Source organism: Hibiscus syriacus, unplaced genomic scaffold (genome assembly GCF_006381635.1).
Source record: "Hibiscus syriacus cultivar Baekdansim isolate YM2019G1 unplaced genomic scaffold, ASM638163v2 tig00002237_pilon, whole genome shotgun sequence".
Taxonomy (NCBI): domain Eukaryota; kingdom Viridiplantae; phylum Streptophyta; class Magnoliopsida; order Malvales; family Malvaceae; genus Hibiscus; species Hibiscus syriacus.
The window spans coordinates 20,459,725-20,481,478 of NW_024061918.1; the positions used below are offsets into that span (position 1 = coordinate 20,459,725).

At 33.5% G+C, this 21,754-nt stretch overlaps 1 protein-coding gene and 2 pseudogenes across 1 annotated transcript; 1 reads left to right on the top strand and 2 right to left on the bottom strand.

Moving 5' to 3' along the window:
* Positions 1-1,087: 1,087 nt before the first annotated feature.
* On the top strand, positions 1,088-3,230 carry LOC120143398 (ferredoxin, root R-B2-like). Its single transcript, XM_039157731.1, has 2 exons — positions 1,088-1,200; positions 2,563-3,230. The coding sequence occupies exon 2, from the start codon at positions 2,592-2,594 to the stop codon at positions 3,054-3,056; it is 465 nt and encodes a 154-aa protein (XP_039013662.1). The 5' UTR covers positions 1,088-1,200; positions 2,563-2,591; the 3' UTR covers positions 3,057-3,230.
* A 765-nt stretch (positions 3,231-3,995) lies between these two features.
* Positions 3,996-4,781, bottom strand: LOC120141395 (annotated as a pseudogene).
* Positions 4,782-9,720: 4,939 nt separating this feature from the next.
* Positions 9,721-21,195, bottom strand: LOC120143408 (annotated as a pseudogene).
* Between the last annotated feature and the right edge of the window lie 559 nt (positions 21,196-21,754).

Genomic DNA, 21,754 nt, shown 5'->3' on the forward strand with positions numbered 1-21,754 from the left:
CTTCAATTCATCCTTTATTTTTAAGTATGTTTTTATCAAATTTGAACCACATGCTCATATATCACAATAGAATACCTATGTAACTTCAATTTCTACTTTTTTTACTAAAATGTATTCTCTCTCTTTATTTAGTCCCTTTAACTTTGCATTTTACACGATTTGATCTTTTGTCTACAATTGTTTGCAAATTCTTTCTTCTTATCAATTCTTTGACTCCTTTATACTATCATCAATATTTTACCCCAAAATACTTTCTTTGAAATACAATGTTATGAATATATTTTATAATTTTAGATTATATTTATATATTAAATAATATCATAATGTAAAAAATAATATATATGTATATATATTATATTGTTAGAGAAAATCGAAAATTGAAGCAAATCATTGCCATAATACTATAAATAATTATAATAAAAAATAGTATAGAATTTCTTAAACTCGGCTTGACTCGAGAAAAATTTAAGTTAAATTCGAGTTGTAAAATACTAATTGTCAACTCCAATAACTCAATTTTTTTTACTTGACTCAATGGAATGCTCACCTCTAATCCATATTGTCTCATCCTAAATGAAGAAGAAACTCACCTGACAAAAATGCTTAACATCTATGGTAGCAGATCCTTATTGTTCTTAAATTTAGTATTGTTAAAATTAGATGACAGTCTTTAAGGTAAAATCTCAAATATTTTCTTCAAAATGTTATAATTACAATTAATTCAAATAATTATAATCAAAAGAGGAAAAGAAAACCATGGGCGTGGATGATTAGGCCGGTTTGGAAGTAGGTGTGTTATTTAATAGCACATTGAAAAGTTATATATAATAACATAGTTTCATCGAAATCGAAGAAGGAAAGTGGATTAATGCAAGGAGCAATCGAAAGGCTCCAAAATTTATAATTTTTCAGCTCTCACCAACCACACATATTAAGTGAAAATCGGGCATTTAACATATCTTTGTCACATTTGATTGGTTAATACGTTTGGCGTTTTTTGGATTTGAGTGGGAGAATCTTTGAAAATATTTGAACTCTATAATTTAATAATTCAGATTTTGATACCGCCGTTTCAAGCATTAAATAGGACGAAGATGCATTAATCTGATTCGCATCTCACTGTGTCTGTATTTGGTTCTTTAGGGTTCTAAGGCTCGAAAACTTCAATCCCTCGTTTTCTCCGCTCCCCAAACTCCTTCAGTAAGCTCTCTTTAGCTTTAAATTTTGTGATTATCATCTGTTTTCAGCTTCGATTACTTGCTTCTGTTTGACGTTTTTCATTGGGCGTATCGGTCGAATTCTGGGTTTCTCTTTGATTTCTTTTTTCGGGAAGAACATATGTATGGCTGAGCTATGATATTACCTCTTTTACCGGCTGAGTTCATCTGGAAAACTTTGGAAACTTGAAACCTGGAGAAAGTAAAAGGAATAGCTTAGCTTTTGTTAAAATTGTGCATTTTTGCACTAGAAGAGTGTTGAAATGCGCTAAAAGAAATCATTGGTTTCTGCTGATTTTATGCGCTATTCATTCACGTAAAATTTTGTTAGTGGTTCTCACTTTAGCAATTTCATGACTGGTGCATTCAAAGACTTGAAAAATTTTCAAGTATGGTATGGTAGTAAAAGCTTTTTTTGCACAGTAAGTTCAAGTCCTGCATCAAATGCCATATTTTATTTTTTGTAGACTCATTTATGCATCTTGTTGTCATAAATGATGATTCTTGTTTGTTCCTTTTGCCAAATGGTAGAATGTGGCCTTTGATGTTAACTTTTGTCCTGCATCGAATGGGACAAGGAATTGGGCAACAAGTAGATCAGAAATTTTGACAACATCCATTGCATGCCTGTTTCTTAAATCTTTCCAAGAAATGCCCAGTATGTTCTTACTTTTTTTGCAATAAGTTTTTACTAAGTGTTTGAAGTATGGAGCCAGAGATATCGTACCTTGCCATGTCTCGTAGTGCTCGATACATAAAGTGTTGTTACTACAGAAACGGTTGATATGGTTCTTTTAGATTTTTCACATCTTTATATGGATCTCTCTTTAAGTGATTTTAGATTATAAAAATTCCTTTCACTTCACTTTGCCTGAAACTATGGATAAAAGTTGGATGATCTATTATACCTTCAATTCGTATTTTAAGTCTGATCATGCACTCGAGAATCTCAATGAACCAATAGATGGATATATTATTTGATCCACTGTATTTTTTGTCTGGAGAAATCTCGTTCAGCGAGGCTGTGCATAAGCATAATGTCCTTCTTTTTACTCTTTAACTTGATATATGTTCATCCTCCGAACCCATCTTTTCAAACACGACGACAAAGGGTTCTTGTTTCTCTATCTTATACATGGCATGCACTTTCCTTTTGGTGTTATTTGTTTAACGTTACTTGTTTGATGTGTCTGGTTTTAGTTGCTGCCTTTCGGCTTTGTTGTTCACTAGCTGGTTCATCTGGCTTCCCTCTTGTTCGACTGATTCTGAAGTCTCTGAATTTATGTTTGTTTTAAATGCTTGTATGTTGCAACCCTTTATACGATTTTCCATTTGTGTGTGCCAGTCGAATCACTGAGAAGGAATAAAACGAAGATGACAACTGTGAGCCTTACCTCCCCATCTATTGTTAAAGCTGCAATCCCCAACTGGTTTACAACTTCCATAGTCAAGGCACCATCATATCTTGGTTCCGTTAAAACCATCTCTAAATCTTTTGGCTTGAAATGTTCCTCGAATCATCGAACAACAATGGCAATGTACAAGATTAAGCTTGTTGGGCCAAAGGGTGAGGTGAACGAGTTCCAAACCTCGGAAGATGAGTACATTTTAGAGGCAGCTGAGGCAGCAGGAGTGGAACTGCCCTATTGTTGCAGAGCTGGAGCTTGCTCCATATGTACTGCAAAGGTTGTTTCGGGCTCGGTGCATCAACCGGACGCTATCTACCTCGAGGATGATCAAGTCAAGGAGGGTTATATGCTGACTTGTGTTTCGAAGCCGGCCTCGGACTGTGAGATTCACACTCACAAGGAACTTGATCTTTATTCTCCATCAAAATGATCCTTTTGACCAGATATTTGGGGGGTAATAAAATGTGTTTAGGGTCTGGGAAGTAGTTGTGTGGAGCTCTTGGTAGCAATGTAGAGGGCTTTCATGGACAATGAGTTTTTCTACTGTTGCATGTAACGTCTATTTAAGAATGTCATTTTATAATTTCTATCGTTTTCTCTTTTATTTTCGATTTGGTTGCCATGGATGAAGCTTGCATCCATTGGCGGTTGAAATATCTGGCATTTACAAGCGAGACCAAAAATTAAGTACATAGAGGTCTCTAAATTTTGTTCTAATAAATGTTTTGGTCACTAATTTCTTCCACGTATATTTGTCTTCTTCCTTTTATTTGTAACCGTTGCTTCTTCCTTTTATTTCTTTTAACCAGTCCTCAAAAATCCTACGTACAACAAAGAAAACCTACCCTTCAACATTATTACTTAATAAAAATAATAATATGCAACTAATTTATTTTATTTAATATGATAATAATTTCAAGTATATATTTTAAAAGGTGTCTAAAATCAGATTAATTTCAACCATTTTAATCCAATTAATTTAAGGATAAATTATGAGTTTAGTACCTAAACTATTAATTTTAATCCATTTTAGTAACAAAACTTTTATTTTTTTCTAAAATCATACTTAATGTTTAGTTTTTATTTTATTTTATTTTAATAGACACCGTTAAAAATTTAATGTGTTTAGCACCTAAATTATCAGTTTTGTTCCTTTTAGCACTTAAATTACGATTTTGGTCCGTTTTAGTACCATAACTTCAAAAAAAAGTTTAAAATTTAACATTAAATTTTTAATGGGTATTAAAATAAAATAAAAACTAAGATTTTGAAAAAATTGAAATTATAAGTATTAAAATGGACCAAAACTGATAATTTAGGTATTAAACTTGTAATTTACCCTTAGTTTAATAACTTAATGCAAAAATTATCAACAGAAATTTGATCTTACGATAATCTCAAAAAAAGCTGCACACTTTGTGCAGCCGGTCATATTCACCGAGGAAACTGAAACCGCCACGTCGTCGCACCAAACAGTAAGAAACCTCTCTCGACCCCTCCACCCACCGTATCGGAACGCCAAATAAACTATAACTTCAAGTTGAAAGTCATCTTGCCATCAAACCTCTCCTCGTTCATCTCATCCACGACCTTTCCCTCCACAAAAGAATCCACCACCGAATAGCTCGCCTCCACCGCGCCCGTGCTGCGAGTGCCCTGCACAAACAGCCCGAACCTTCGTCTCACTTAAGAAGTAGTCCTTGTGAAAAACGGACGAAACGACTTCCCCATAGGAGATGGAAAGCTTCTTGTTTGGATTCGAGACCCGGAACTGCGCGTTCCACGTGGCGTTGACGCGCAGGTTGGTGGCGTTGAAATTGGAAAGCGATAGGGATTGTACAGAGAAATCGGGGAGCTCGGGACGGAGTACGAGCCAGATGATTAAGAAGACGGCGAGCGCCTCAAGCAAGCGACGGAGGGAGATGGACGTGGTTTGTGAGGCTGTGGTGCTTGGTAGTAAGGATATGTGTTGAGGCTAACGTGAGCGTAGGCATAGCCGGTGCCGGAGGTGGTGGCTAGCGGAGGAGCGCAGCCATTAAGGTTCCGAACTGGGTAACCTGTTACGGGTCTGGAAGAATCTTGCATTTTCTTCAAAAAGAAAACGATCTTTGCCTTGCTTGGAATAAAAATAGAATCCGAATCGACTCATAAAGAAGTGGTGGTGAAGATGAAGGCGATTTTTTCGATATATCACCAGTGAATAGTATATTTTTTTATCTAACATCGGTTAGATTATATTTCTCGATTTAACATCCTTAACAGTAAATTACGCCCTTATATCGTGTTATACGATAATCTGGCATACACGTAGATATAACGCGGCCCCTACAGCGCGCTATACCTAGATATCTAACACGTGAGGTATTATTTATTGTCTTTATTTTAATTTTTTTTACCGTGATTTGATTTTAGCAAATTTATTTTGTTTCCTTTTCCTATATTGGTTCGATTTTTTTAAAGTGAACTTTAATTATTTTTCATATTTGATTTAATTTGCATGTTTGTCTCAATTTGATTTTAATGCTCTTAATTTAGTTTTTCCTTCCTTAGGATATACGTGATTCATGTTATGGTTTTCATCCTATTTTGCTTGTTTTAATTTCTTAATTATATTTCTTTTTATTAAAAATTATTTATCTTTGTATCTATATTAATTTGACTATTTTCTCGATATATCACCGATGAACAATATATTTTCCGATCTACTTTTTCTTTTAATTTAATTTATATTTTATTCTAGTTATTCTTTTGTTTATTTATTTTCATGTATGTTATAATAAAGGTATGATTTTTTTTCATTTATTTATTATCTTTATTTTAATTTTTTTACCGTGGCTTGATTTTAGCAAATTTATTTTGTTTCCTTTTCCCATATTGGTTCGATTTTTTTAAAGTGAACTTTAATTATTTTTCATATTTGATTTAATTTGCATGTTTGTCTCAATTTGACTTTAATGCTCTTAATTTAGTTTTTCCTTCCTTAGGATATATGTGATTCATGCCATAGTTTCCATCCTATTTTGCTTCTTTTAATTTCTTAATTATATTTCCTTTTATTAAAAATTATTTATCTTTGCATCTATATTAATTTGGCGATTTTTAATAAAAGGATGAAACCATAGCATGAATCACGTATATCCTAAGGAAGGAAAAACTAAATTAAGAGCATTAAAGTCAAATTGAGACAAATATGCAAATTAAATCAAATATGGAAAACAATTAAAGTTTATTTTTAAAAAATCGAACCAATATAGGAAAAGGAAACAAAATAAATTTGCTAAAATCAAGCCACGGTAAAAAAAATTAAAATAAAGATAATAAATAATACTTCACGTGTCAGATATTCAAGTATAGCGCGTTGTAGGGGCCGCGCTATACCTACGTATATACCAGATCATTGTATAGTGCGGTGCAGGGGGCGCGCTATACCCCACATGGCACCATATCATCGTATAACGCGGTACAGATAACGCGCTTTACTGCTAAGAGGGTTAGATCAAAAAATATAATCTGACTGGTATTAGATCTAGAAATATACTATTCACTGGTGATATATCGAGAAAATCGCCGAAGATGAAAATGGTACCGCGGCCTTGGGTTATTAAAATCTTTCCTGCTAAAAGATTTAGGGTAAAATATACTGTTCGTCATTGAACTTCTTAAGTAATTTAACAATAATCTCTAACTTTTAAAAATTGCATTTTATTCACTAAACAGTTAATCTGACGATTTACAGTAAAGGATCAAAAGGTTTTAACTTTTTAGATTTGAATAGAATCTAAGAAGATTGAAATATTTTGGATAAGTTTAAAGTGAAAGAAGAAAAAGATAAATAATTTGATTATCTTTTCAACAAGAAAAATCATTGAAGAATGACAAACATCAATAAAAGGAAGAACAATGAGTATTTTCTTTTAGATATTTTAAAGTGTCTCATCAGTTATCGTTGTTGTGTCATATTAATTATAGTCAATAGTTTAACAATTTAATGATCAAAATGAGAAATAATAACAATATTAATTCTAATAACTATTTTTGAATTGTAATAACCAAAGTGAAATAATACTAAAAATTCAGTAACTATAAACATAGTTTACCCTAAAATTTATAATTGTTACTTAAGGTAAAAATAAGTGTCTAAATTATTCACACAATTGACTTTTAAATAATTTTTCATAAAAAATAAGTGTATAATATTTTCTACGTTACACTTTTAGGCGCTTGCCGTTAGAAAATCCCTCAAATGATAAGTATCAGTTTCATATTTAAAAAAAAAATAAACAAAATCAAAAGAAATATAAACATGACATGTGTCACTTCACAGTATTTTTAACGGTAGACACTTAAAAATATAACTGTATAAAATATTAAACCCCTATTTTTAAAGAAAAAATATTTAGGCAATAAAAGTTAATTTTGAGAGTTAATTTAAATATAGTTTAGACACTTGTTCTTATATTAAGCCATTTTATAATTACAAGATGATTTGTTTACTATTAAGAATTTCAGCGTTTTTATAAAAAAAAACACTAAAAAATTCGTTTATTAGACAAATAACCCCAAAAAAACATTAAATGGAATAATACCTTCCAAACTACACACGTAGGACTATATCGATTTCTACAACAATCGCGTAAATACCTCGAGTTTTGTAGGGAGCGAGACTTTCCTAACGTGGAAACAATTTCCAGAGAACCTAATTTAATATCAGGTTAAACGACCTCGTGTTTTACAGAACACGAGGTACACGAGAAATTGAAATATTTCAACAATTTATCGTAGATAGTATTTGACAAACCTCGTGTTCTGTAGAGGACAAGGTATATACATTTTCAGCCCACATAGCAAGTGTTTACAAGCATGTTCGAGGGGTATTTTCGGGTAGTTAATATAAATATTTTTTTTAATTTATAAGATTAGAGTCATAGTATTGAAATTTATTTTTCAGTTGAGGCTAATATCAACACATTCGAGATATTTTAAGTTGGTAAAAAATCGCATTGAAAAAAAGTTCCAAAGCTTGTTTTGTGCATGAGCTAAAATTGTTTGATAGGCATATTCGAGGGATTTTTTTGGGTAGTTAATCTGAAATTTTTTGTAATTTATAAGATTAGAGGTGTCGTACTGTAACTTATCTTTCAATTGATAGTAATATCGGCACATACCAGATATTGTAAAAGGGATAAAAACTGTGTACACAATGGTTCCAAAGCTTGGTTTTTTGCATGAAGCTAGAATGGTTTGATAGGGATGTTCAGGGAGTATTTTTGGGATGTTAATCTGAAAATTTACGTTATAAGATTAGAGGCGTAGTATTGATATTTTTTTTTTCAAATGAGGCTAGTATCGGCACATACGAAACATTTTAAACGGTGTAAAAATCACATTGAAAATTGTTCGAAACAAAAAAAATGAAAACTAACAAATATATTTTGTTAATTACAAAAGTAGTGCAATGAAAAAAGCTCAATTAATCGATACGAGGACATGATTGATTAGGAAATTTGTTCTTCATGTGTCCATAATTCTTGTTTTTAGAACCATGAAACAACTTTGTTTTGTAACATGGTACATTATAATGAATTTTAATGAGTTTTGTCTATTTATTACAATTGAGTTATTTGTTATTAAAATATAATGATTAATTTAACCTAATTAATAAAATAGTTTGGTATTTTTTTTATTAAAGTTCATACCTTGCTTTACGCAAACCGCGAGGTCCGTTTAAAAGACGTAATACTTTAATTTCTCGGGGACCTCGCGTTTTGTAGAACGCGGGGTCATTTATAGAAATATTAAATTAGGTTATCTGGAAAGTGTTTCTATGTTGGAGAAGTCTCGCGTCCTATAGAATGTGAGGCCTTTACACGCGTGATGTAGAATGTGAGGTAGCCCTATATATATATATATGTAGTTTGAGGGTATTTTTTCAATTAATGTCATTTGGTTATTTGTCTAATAAATGAATTTTTGGGTTCTTTTTATATAAAAACGCCAAGAATTTTCATGGCTCTTTCGTTTCATTTAAATTAAAGCTAATGAAAAAAGGACTCGGTTTTCACATAAATCTGTGGACTTTGGGCAAGCAAACCGAAGGGAAATCATTGGAAGATTTGTTGAAATCCCTCAGAAACTCCTCCAAATGTCTTCATTGAGAAGAAAACGACACAAATCTGCTGAGAAGACAATATAGAATAAAAAAAATTAAATTTAAAATTGTTATTCTAATGATCGAATTATTATAATATGCTATTTAAATTTCGAATTGGATTTTATGTGTGTATTACAAAATGACATAGTCGTCTCTGTTTTCTTTTATTTTATTAAGTTAAGATGATTACAAAGTAATATATGTTTTAAACATTCTCAATCATTTGACAATGAACACTCAATCACCCTACTAAAATCGATGGTGCTCAAACTCGTGACCTCTAAACCCAACAATAATTACTTTAGTCACCAAGATAAATTGGTGTGTGCTACTCGTTTCTGATTTCTAAATAAAAAGTTTAGCATTTTGTTCGAGGTTTTAAACTTAAAAGTAGTTTTAACTATGTAATAATCTTTATAATTTATATGATTTTTGCCAAGTCGAGATATTATGTTAATATTAAAGATAATCCGAATTCTTAACGATTTTCTTATCTTATATGGTAATATGTCATTATTCAACAATAACATATTTAAATTTTATAAAGTTATTTTTATTGAAATTTTATAGGTTTTATTATATTCTCTCTTTTTTTATTCAATAAAACAATCAATCATGTCATATAAAAATTCTCCAATAAAAAAGTTCAGAAACATTTCAATTAAGTCCGTATATGCGGATATGAGTGTACTAAATTAATGCACGTAACAATGTCTACGCTATAATAAATGGAAAAAGAGTTTCTCTCATTTGTAATCATGGTATTGACTGTATTGTAGTATTGTCTACTATGTACAACAACAAAATGCATTGAAAGAAACAAATAGGATGAGGTGAGAAAAATGAAAAAACCTACCTGTTTTGTGTTTTAGAAACTCAAATGTAAGTGAAAGGAGATAAGAAAATAACAGCGTCCACAACAGGGAAATGAAAGCTGTATACCTCATGAAATCCGTCCACTATCCTCGATCATCAGTCCTTTCAGACTCTTGGCTAACCAGATGGCTGTCTCCCTCAGGGACACCTTGGCTTTCCCGAAAGGCTTCAGAATAATCGACAGCTCTTCCAATCTGTTATGTTGCAGTAACTCCGCAGATAATTCAAGCAGCCCTTCAAGGCCCTCTGCCCTTTGTCTGAATGACTTGATATCGAGAGTTTCCGTTCCTGGTGTCTCCTCTTCTGTCCGGGAAGAGCTCGGTTTTGCGGGTTCTGGTGAATCCGGTTTTGGAGATAAGGAAACAGAGTTCCTGACATCCGTTTCATTAACGCCGGAATGATCCAAAGCATTTAGTTTAGAACTTAGAGGCTCAGAACATTTCACAACATTTATGAGTTTCCCAACATCCACATTTTGGACACCCATTTCTACTCTTTCCATCACTGGCTGCTCGCAGCCCACTCGGAAGCTACTGTGCCTTATAACATGTATAACATCGTCAAAGGCAGGAGGATGTGAAGTTGCAGCCAGGTTTTCTATTGAGGGGCTATTCACATTTGTTCCTTTACCTGGCTGTGAATTCTTTTGGCTAGATGAAATGGGTGAGGCAATGCAAGGAATGGGTTCTGCCATTGATGTTTGAAGTTCCATTACAGTGAACTTTTCATCACCACTGGGTGCAGAAGAAAAATTTGAATGTAGTATTGTATCGGACCTACTACAACGTTTGCTTTCCACGGTTTGATCCTTACTACTCAAGCTACTTATCTGACAATCTTCCTAGGTAGTTGGGCTACTTACAGGGGCATCATCCCTACTACTACTTGGCCTACTAATAGGACCATCATCCCTGTTGACCCACCTTATAGATGCATCCGTACTACTTGTTCTGCTTGAAGGAGCTTCATCCGTACTACTTGTTCTGCTTGAAGGAGTATTATCTATATTAAGGTGGTGTTTATTTTTGTAGAGATAAAATATATATAGTAGAAAATGTTGATTAAAAGTCTATAATTTGTAAGAAGAAAATTATTTTTTAACGTATGTAGACTGTTAAAATAAACTGAAATATAAAAAAATTGATTTTTTAAATTTAAAAGAGTTTTGTAATAATAAGATTTAAATAATTTTAGTTTTAAAATACTGAAATTTAAATAATCTATATAACTACAATAATAAATTATTTAAAATAAATCAATTCATACTAATAAATTATTTAAAATAAATCAATCTATACAACTACAATAATAAATCAATCCATATTTTAAAATAAATCAATATATACTAATAAATTGTTTAAAATAAATCAATCCATATTTTAAAATAAATCAATTCATACTAATAAATTATTTAAAATAAATCAATACATACAACTACAATAATAAATCAATCTATATTTTAAAATAAATCAATCCATAATAATAAATTATTTAAAATAAATCAATTCATACAACTACAATAACAAATCAATCCATATTTTAAAATAAATCAATCCATAATAATAAATTATTTAAAATAAATCAATTCATACTAATAAATTATTTAAAATAAATCAATACATATTTTAAAATAAATTAATTCATATGATTTAAAATAAATCAATCTATATTTTAAAATAAATCAATCCATACTAATAAATTATTTAAAATAAATCAATCCATATTTTAAAATAAATCAATCCATATTTTAAAATAAATCAATACATACTAATAAATTATTTAAAATAAATCAATCTATACAACTACAATAATAAATCAATCCATATTTTAAAATAAATCAATCTATACAACTACAATAATAAATCAATTCATATTTTAAAATAAATCAATCCATACTAATAAATTATTTAAAATAATTCAATCCATATTTTAAAATAAATCAATCCATACTAATAAATTATTTAAAATAAATCAATCCATATTTTAAAATAAATCAATCCATACTAATAAATTAATTAAAATAAATTATTTTAAAATAAATTATTTTATAATAAATTATTTTATAATAAATTATTTTAAAATAAATTATTTTATAATAAATTATTTTAAAATAAATTATTTTATAATAAATTATTTTAAAATAAATTATTTTAAAATTAATAACATTATTAAATTATTTAAAATTATTTTAATAAATAACCATATTTTATAATTGTTCTTGAAGATGTTTGAAGACATAAAACCATGTCTGCACCAAGAAGAGCTCGCACAGACGTTAGAAGATCTTCTGTATTCTAAAACAAACGGTCTGCGAAGCCTAATATCTGCGCGTGGTCTGCACGGTACAAACATAAGAAGTTTGAAGAGGTTGCACAGTGAAAACAAACTAGGCCTAACTGTCCTACTTACAGCAATATCATCTTTACGAATGGATATTTCTTCAGAATTCGGAACCTGAAGGTCTAAAGGGGAACTCAAACTGACTTTTGCATTAGCTGATGTAAAATGCAGAAGATCCTGAGTTGGAACAGATTCTTCTGTTGAACACATGACAGATTTATGATCATGCTCCGGTATCTCTGATGGCAGTGAAGCGAGTGAGCTAGATTCTGGATGCAATTCCAAGCTCTTGACATGAGTGGTTTTTTCATGATCATGCGTCTTTTCTGTCATTTCAATAAAAGGGATTGTTTCATCGTCACAGATCTCAAATGATTGAATTGAGATTGAAGACGAGACAGAATTGCTGCTATCAGTTTGTACCCCCTTATTAGCTCCAGTTAGAGCTATATCAACTTCTTGCGTAACCTCCATGGAAACATTTGTATGGAAAGGCAGTTGAGAGGGAATAGCTTCACGGACCTGGTTTATCTCGGTAGAACTAACGTTGGTATGTGAAGTGCTCCATCTGAAGCATGAGTTCCTGCATGGTTCATTCTTCCCATAATTGATGATATTCTTGCAACATTGGAAGGAGTTCTTTGCCTTGTATTAGATGATTGTCCATCTTCAGCCACATGCTTCCCAGGTACAGGGGGAGGAATCCCTCCATGTCTAGGCTTGGTCTTTGGGGAGGATTCAATTAAAGGTAACTAGATAGACAAAAAAAAAAAACTTACAAAATAAGTGAATATACCAATAATGAATTAAATTAAAAATAGAACCGCCAAGCCTAAGTCATACCTGGTGCTTCAAATGGTGGGATCCTTGTATCTTTCTTGCAGAATCTAACGGTAATTTTGCTGAAGCAGAGGTAATGGTATCTGCATTAGACTTTGGAACTGGAGTGGATGTCAGTGATTTGAGATCTCTAGGTGATGCCTCAACATTACTTCTTTGAGTCAATCCACTTACAGCTTTTGCTCGGTTGCCCCTCATTGGCGAACTGTCTTCTCTTACTTTCCCTTCTTTCAGAACCATCATTATACTTTTGATGGTTTTGGTTGCTTTGATTGAACATTAGATCCTTGTTCTGCATTAGAAGGTTTTCTCGAACCTTTTTCATCAACTTTGGCAGAGAAAATAGCAGGGCCATTCTCTTCTTCACTCGGTAGGTGGTGCTGAGTCTCATCTTCATCTTCATTAGAAATTGAATCTGTGTCAGTGGCCTTACTATTGCTATTTGACACCACTGTACCAGTGTTTCTGTCACTTGAAAACAAGCTATCTTTATCACTACACGAGCTATAACTATTCTGACTCTCAGCCATATTTTTCCCATTATCAGGACCAGGGGAAATATGCTTATCCTGGGAAGAATTTGTTGAAGAAAAGCCCAAGGATGGGCGATTCTGATCAACATATGGCTGCAAATAAGGGTGCTTCAAAAGTTCCGATGCCTAAGCAAGGTAAAAATAATCAAGTTGGTATATTGAAGTCTTGCATGTGGAGAATTCTTAGAGTCGAGCAAAAAGAAATGCTTACACTAGGTCGATGCTCTGGATGCTTTCTTAGCGTGCCCTTGATCAGTGTTTTCCTGCATGTTTAACGTTAAACAAATTACCTACCATGTATAGAGGAGTTAAAACCTTAACATATGATAAAGGCTTATCACTAAAAACTAAATAGATACTGATTGCAGAATCCCTTGGGCTCTTAAGGTTTCCGTGAAACTAGTTGCAAATTTCCTAGATGAGTAAGTCTTCGATTTAAAAGATCTGCACTTTATCCAAACATAAAATATATAAAAGATAGTAGAGAACTAGAACAATGAAGAGCCAATAAAGCATAGAAAAATTAGTAGGAACATGAAAATTCATAGAGAATACTTGGTCATCACAAAAACAAAACAGTGAGCTCTAAAATGTGCATTGAGGCTTACAAAAATGGTGAGTAGCAAGAAGGCAAAGGCCCAATAGAGGAACGATTTATCTTGCTTATCAACCCTGCCATATCCTAGAACAAGAAGTTTGCTTAGGACACCAGTACATATTGAAAGCATTGTGCAAAACAGTGGAGAAAATAACATGAAATTTTAGTATAAGACTCAACTGAAAAATCCAGTATATAAAATAAACGGAAGAACAAAAACTTAGGAATTTTACAATTTCCTAATTCAGCATGATATCAAATGAAACACATGCTACTTGCCACAATGGGTTATAAACTGCACCCAAAAAGAAGGGTTGTCATAATCACAATATAGAATACAAGGAACATATTCGACCAAAAGAACCTAAGAAAACTTACAAAAGCTTTAAAAGCAGGGCGATGAGCAGCCATCTCATAAATACAGCACCCTGTTAAAATAAGAAGCAATTTAGCTAAAAAAAAGGTCTACACATGTCAAATATATACTCATTAGGAGACATACCCAGGGACCAGATATCAGACTTGAAACCATAAGGAATATCTGCAAGCAATTCAGGACACATGTAACTGGGAGTTCCAACCACCTGAGCCATGTTACAAAACAATTAGTAACTTGCACTGGAACCTGGCTTATTCATGTGAGGAAGAATAACTACAAAATGGTAAAACGATATCAAATGTAAATGGCCACAAATATAGCCCAATAGATGTTATAATGTCTTTGGACATTTATGATAGATGAGACATATGCAGCACTCCAATATCTACTTCTTTTTCAATTTTTTAGGTTTTTTTAAAGTTAAATTATTAAAACAATAGTGACAAGAACATTAAAAAATTCTATATACATCTCTCTCTATCATCTAATATAAGCCCATTCCAAATAAAGAACCAGAAGCTAAATACTGTATATATTTTTCATTTTACAGCATTTGGGTCATCGATCACTGGAACACTAAGGTATCAACAAGATTATTTATGTTTAATTAGCAGTCTTATTATAACGTGGCAATTTAGAAACAGTTTATCATTAGCATATGAAGTTAAAATCTGCACAAAGTTTAACTGCAAGCTGTGGCACACATTTTTCTCGTTCCTTTTAACACATTATTTTCTACTACAGTTCCTCAGCATAATAGAATGAGACAGCAACCTTGGTAGAATGAAACAGGTAATGAGCAATCTACTTTATAACCACACTAACATGAAAGGTTTTTCATAAAATATACTGCAGCATAGAGGGCTTGAGCAAGTGCAAACAGACAAAAATTCTCTTATTTCAAGCTAAATAGGATGAGCTCAACAACCAAGTATAGGAAGAAAAAGAAGAGAAACAATAGAAGAATGGAATTCTTTCCCATCCTTGGAGATGGTCGAAAAGATATTAAATAGGTTATTACAAATCACTTAACATGCTACATACCGAAGAAGCCAAATCATCTGCCTTTAGAGTTTTAGCAAGCCCAAAGTCCCCTAAACCAGTACAAATCAGAAAGAAAGAAACAAAGTTTAGGATAGTAATCCCAACATATGTAACCAAGTAGGATATCAAATATAGCTCAACGATGACAAAAAAGTAGAGAACATGTAAGAAGCCAAGAGAAAAAGCGAGAAGACAAACTCACCAAGGCGCACATCTTGATCTTTGGTAAGAAAGATGTTGGAACACTAGCAAGAAGTGCTAAAAATCAGTCAAGAAATTATTAAGTTGTTATCGAGGGACAAACTTAAGTTTACACACATACCTTTAGGTCACGATGCAGGACAAAATTTGAATGCAAATATTCAACTGCCAGGAGCAGCTGTGCAAACCATTTGCAAAGTTTCTGTACGGTGTTCATGATCATTTTTAACAGTTATTCATAACTCAAAGCCAGAGAAAAAAACTAACTTGTAAAACTACGGGGAATAGAAAAAATTGTACCTCCTCAGGGAAATACACCCCATTTGATTTTTTTCATCAATTCAGCCCTGTTAAAAGGAATAAGAAAAAGAACAATATTGACATATTACAAAAATCGCAGTAAAAAAAACTCAATCAAAGTTCTCAATTCAAATTCAAAACTTACATATCTCCACCTTCACAGTATCCAGTAACAATACAAACATAGCAACCCTACATAACAATTGAAAAAAAAACTTGATATCAACATAAAGAAAGGCTGTCTAGTACTTAGCTACTAGTAAAAGTTTTCATAGCAAAAACATAAAAAGTAGTATTGCATCTTACTTTCTCAACCCAAGCTTCCTTAAATTCAACAATGTAAGGATGCTGAATCCGTGCAATAAGTGCCATCTACATTCCACAAAATTCAAAAACCATTTTATAGATTGGCAATGAAACTCTATTAGACTTAATTTAAAAATAATAAAAAATAAACTAACTTCTTGATGTGCAGATCTCCTGCAACGCTCCGTTTGTCGCACCAATTGATCTTCTTCGACACATACCTGAATTTTTTTTAAAAAAAATACCAAAAATTCAAAAAATTTAAGAATGCGAGAAAGTAGAAAGGAAAAAAAATACTTTTTCTTCTCGGATTTATGATGAACGAGAATAGCAGCACCAAAAGCACCACGTGTAAAGAATAAAAGGTTGTTAGGAATGTTAGAAATCAGTTAGGGAAGTTAGAAATTGTTTTTTCCCCCCAATTTTTTCTTTCTCTTCTCTCGACAATGCCATCTGCAGAGGAAATTGATTTCACTCACTTACTCTATCTCCACCCATCCGATATGCCTGGGCTTTTGCTCGTTTCTCAGCCGTTGATTGGCTTAGAAAACTACGGTGTTTGGAGTCGTTCACTGAAGATTGCATTACTTGCGAAAAACAAGCTAGGGTTCATTGATGGTTCCTGTCAACGAAGCGATTACAGTGGTGCGTTGCAAGTGCAGTGGGATAGGTGTAATGACGTGGTTCTATCTTGGATCTTGAATGTCGTCAGCAAAGATTTATCAACCGGACTCGTGTTTGCCTCTAGTGCTGCTTCAGTTTGGAATGATTTACAGGAGCGATTTGATAAAATTGATGGCTCTCGCATATTTTTTCTGCATCGAGAGATTGCTACTCTCTGTCAAGGTGAATCTACCATTTCTGCTTTCTTTACTCGGTTGAAGATGCTGTGGGATGAGTATGAATCCTTGATCCCGTTTACTGCCTGCGATTGTGATGTTTCCCAACAGAATATGAAACACCTTGTTCAACAAAAAATGTTTCAATTCTTGATGGGATTAAACGAGTCATACTCAGCGATTAGGAGCCATATTCTGCTTATGCAGCCCCTGCCTACGGTGAATCAAGCTTATTCCATGATGATTCAAAAGGAATCGCAGCGTTCTCATCTCTCTATAGCTGTTGTACCTAATTCGATGGCTTTGTACTCCAGTTCTGTTGCTTCCTCTGAGCGAAAACATTTTTCTGGTACTTGCGATTACTGCAAGATCAAAGGTCACAATAAGGACCAATGCTACCGTCTAATTGGGTTTCCTCCCAATTACAAGTTTAGTAAGAAGAAAACAGCTTCAAATGTTGTGGCAAATTCAACAGTTTCTGTTGATCCGGTGGCTACTCCCACTCGACTCAATTCAACAGTGTGTTCTCCTCCACTGTTTACTCAAGAACAGTATGAACAAATCTTGCAGTTGTTGAACAAACAACCTGCTGAATCTACTGTTAACCTTGCAGGTACATTTACTAACGATCCTTTATATTTCAATGCTTCACTTAAATGGATTGTTGACACAGGAGCAACAGACCATATTGTATTTGATTTTAAGAGCCTGAATTCTTTTAGTACTTGTGATTCCTCTACTCGATTCATATGATTTCCTGATGGAAAAAAGGTTCCTGTCACTCATCTTGGTTCCTGTAACTTTACTTCAGATTATAGCCTTGATAATGTTCTTGTTGTTCCACAATTTAAACATAATTTACTGTCAGTATCACGGCTCACTCATGATCTTGGTTGTTCCTTTACCTTTTACCCTGACTTTTGCCTTCTACAGGATCTCTGCACTGGAAGGATGAAGGGGATTGGTAGGCAGTCTAGAGGATTATATTTTTTTGAGTATGCTTCTTTTGCTTCTGGTTTGTCTATTCCTCAGCCCCCAGTTTTAAATCGTTTTTCCTTTACTGCACCTTGTATGAATTCTTCCAAGCTTGACACTTGTATTTGGCATGCTAGATTAGGGCATGCTGCTTTATCTACAATGAATAAAATAGACAGTTTGCAGTCTGTTAAGTTTCAGCATGATTTGGTGCATAAATGTTCAATTTGTCCCTTAGCTAAACAAAATAGATTGCCTTTTCCTATAAGTACCTCTAGGTCGGCCATCCCTTTTCAACTAATTCACATTGACTTATGGGGTGCGTATACAATTTCTACACACAGTGGTCATAGGTTTTTTCTTACTATTATTGATGATCACACTAGGATGACTTGGCTATATCTGTTGAAGCACAAAAATGATGCTCTTTTCTCTTTAAAATAGTTCATTTCCTTAGCCAAAACTCAATTTTCTACCTCTGTTAAAGTAATTAGAAGTGACAATGGCTCTAAATTCTTTAATTCAGAATGTTCCCCTTTCTTTTCTTCCCTTGGTATTGTTCATCAGAGTTCCTGTGTGGGCACTCCTCAGCAGAATGGTGTTGCTGAAAGGAAACATAGACACATCTTAGAGGTTGCTCGAGCTCTTCGTTTTCATTCTAATGTTCCTATTAAATTCTGGGGTGAGTGTGTACTCACTGCATGTTACATTATCAATAGGTTTCCCTCCTCTGTGATTAAATGGAAAACACCAATTGAAATGCTTTATCACCAACCACCATCTTTGTCTCATCTTAAAGTCTTTGGTTGTTTATGCTATGCAACAAAGCCGCACTATAGTGATACATTCTCTTCAAAAGCTATTCCTGCTGTGTTCTTAGGTTACTCTGCTACTCAAAAAGGTTACATTCTCTTTAATCTTGACTTAAAAACTTTTTTAGTTAACCGAGATGTCATCTTTCATGAAGATACTTTTCCATTTAAATTTGCTTCCTCCAATCAGTCTTTTTTTCCTCCTCATCCTGATATAATTGACTCTGATTTTTTGCAACTCTCATTTCCTTCCTCACTTAACCAAACTCCTTCCTCAGATTCTGTTTTGCCTTCAGCCTCTTCAGAAATCCCCACTAATCCTTCTTCAACTAATTCAGAGGATCTTTCTAATGCTTCAACAGATGTAGTTCCCATTATTATTCCTCAAGCTTCTATTCCTAACACTGAGACTACTAGAACATCTTCTAGAATTTCTAAACCTCCATCTTGGTTACACGATTATGTTCATGCCTGCCAATCTACTTCTCCCTTAGGTCAGTATCCCATATCTCACTATATTTCTTATTCTCATTTACCAAAACATACACAATCCTTTGTACTTTCTGTTTCTCATTTCCCTGAACCAAAAACTTTTCAAGAAGCCCAATCTGATCCTAGATGGATTAAGGCAATGCAAGAGGAAATTCATGCTCTTGAGTTAAATAAAATTTGGTCTCTTGTTCTCTTGCCCCCAGGAAAAGTATGCATTGGATGTAAATGGGTTTTTCGCGTTAAGTTCAAAGCCTCCGGTGAAGTTGAGAGGTTCAAGGCAAGACTTGTGGCTAAGGGTTATAATCAACGAGAGGGAGTTGATTTTGTGGATACTTTTTGTCCTTTTGCTAAGCTTACCACAGTTCGTTTTGTTCTTGCACTTGCTACCATTTTTGCTTGGCCTTTGTGGCAAATGGATGTTCACTATGCTTTCTTGCAAGGTGATTTACTTGAGGAAGTTTACATGGAGTTGCCTCAAGGTTTTTGTAGTCAGGGGGAGAATGTTGTGTGTAGACTACAAAAGTCTCTCTATGGCTTAAAGCAAGCCTCGAGACAATGGAATGCCAAGCTCACAGAAGACGTTATTTCAGTAGGATATAGTCAAAGAAAACATGACTATTCTATGTTTACTAAGAGACAAGGGGATTGTATATCAGTACTTCTTGTTTATGTTGATGATCTGCTAATCACAGGAAATGATGCTAAGATGATTTCAGAGTTGAAAGGGGTGTTGCATAAGAACTTCAAGATGAAAGACTTGGGAGAACTGAAGTATTTTATGGGCTTGGAAGTTTTGAGAACAAAAGAAGGGATATTATTAAATCAGAGGAAGTATGCCCTTGAGCTTATTCAAGATGCAGGGTTAGGGGGTGTAAAACCTGCTGTAACACCCTTAGAACAGAATATTAAGCTCACTACATAGGAATATGATTATTCCCTGCAACAAGACAACAAAGGTGAGGATTGTTTAACTGACAAAGCAGAATTTCAAAGGTTAATTGGCAGGCTGCTTTATTTGACACATACAAGGCCTGACATAACTTTTTTCAGTTCAACATCTTAGTCAGTTCATGCATCATCCGAAGAAAGAACACATGGAGGCAGCTCTTAGAGTGATAAGGTATATAAAGAATAATCCTGGGTTGGGAATTTTCTTGAAAGCTTCAAGTAGTTGTCAGCTGGTGGCTAGCTGTGATTCGGATTGGGCAACATGTCCAATGACAAGAAAGTCAGTGACAGGTTTCTGTGTAAAGCTAGGTGATTCGCTAGTTTCATGGAAATCAAAGAAACAAAGTACCATAGGGAGATCTTCAGCAGAAGCTGAGTACAGAAGTATGGCATAACAACTTCAGAACTAATCTGGTTGCAAGGTTTGTTAAAGGAGCTTGGTGTCAACAATATTCAACCAACAAAGATCTTCAGTGATAACAAAGCAGCCCTACAAATTGCAGCAAATCCTGTGTTTCATGAGAGAACAAAGCATATCGAGATAGATTGCCATTTCATAAGAGAAAAAATTCAGCAAGGCTTAGTTCAAACAGAATTTGTACCAACTGCAGAGCAACAAGCAGATATTCTGACAAAGGCTCTTGGTGTTGCACAACATAAGTATCTCTTATCCAAGTTGGGAGTTGAAGATGTATTTCACTTCCCAACTTGAGGGGGAGTGTAAAGAATAAAAGATTGTTAGGAATGTTAGAAATCAGTTAGGGAAGTTAGAAATTGTTAGAGGATTAGTTAGGCAGTTTACCTCTGTTGTAAATGCTATATAAGTGATGTAAATGAGATAAATTAATATATTGAGGCATTTTCAGTAATTCCATTGCTTTAACACCACGGCCGATCTGCTCCATGATACCGTAATGATCCATTTGAGACTCCATTGCTTTTACCTCTTTACTCGATCTTTTTTCCTTTCGGAACAATAATATGAATAAAAATAGAAACTAAGAGGAGTGAAAAGAAAAAAAATCAATTCGCGTTCGTCTTAAAAACAATTATTTCACCGGATCTCAAAAATATTGCCGAATTCTTAGCTTCAATTTCAATGCTGGAGATACGTTTCAGTAACCAACCGGTCAGTGTTAACGATCATTTTTCAAAGCCATTGAAATCTTCCTCTAAGTTCCTCTCCTTCTTTCATGGCGGTTGAGCTCTAAAGTTTTTCTCTTTCACTTCACTCAATAGCAGGAGAGAGAGAGAGAGAGAGAGAGATTATTTTAAACTTTTTTAGTTACAAATTTTATGGGGAGAAAGAGAGGCTAACCTCCTCCTTTCATGGCGGTTGAGCTCTAAAGTTTTTCTCTTTCACTTCACTCAATAGCAGGAGAGAGAGAGAGGGAGAGAGAGAGAGGGAGAGAGAGAGAGAGAGATTATTTTAAACTTTTTTAGTTACGAATTTTATGTGGAGAAAGAGAGGCGGTTAAAATGACTAGAGCACGA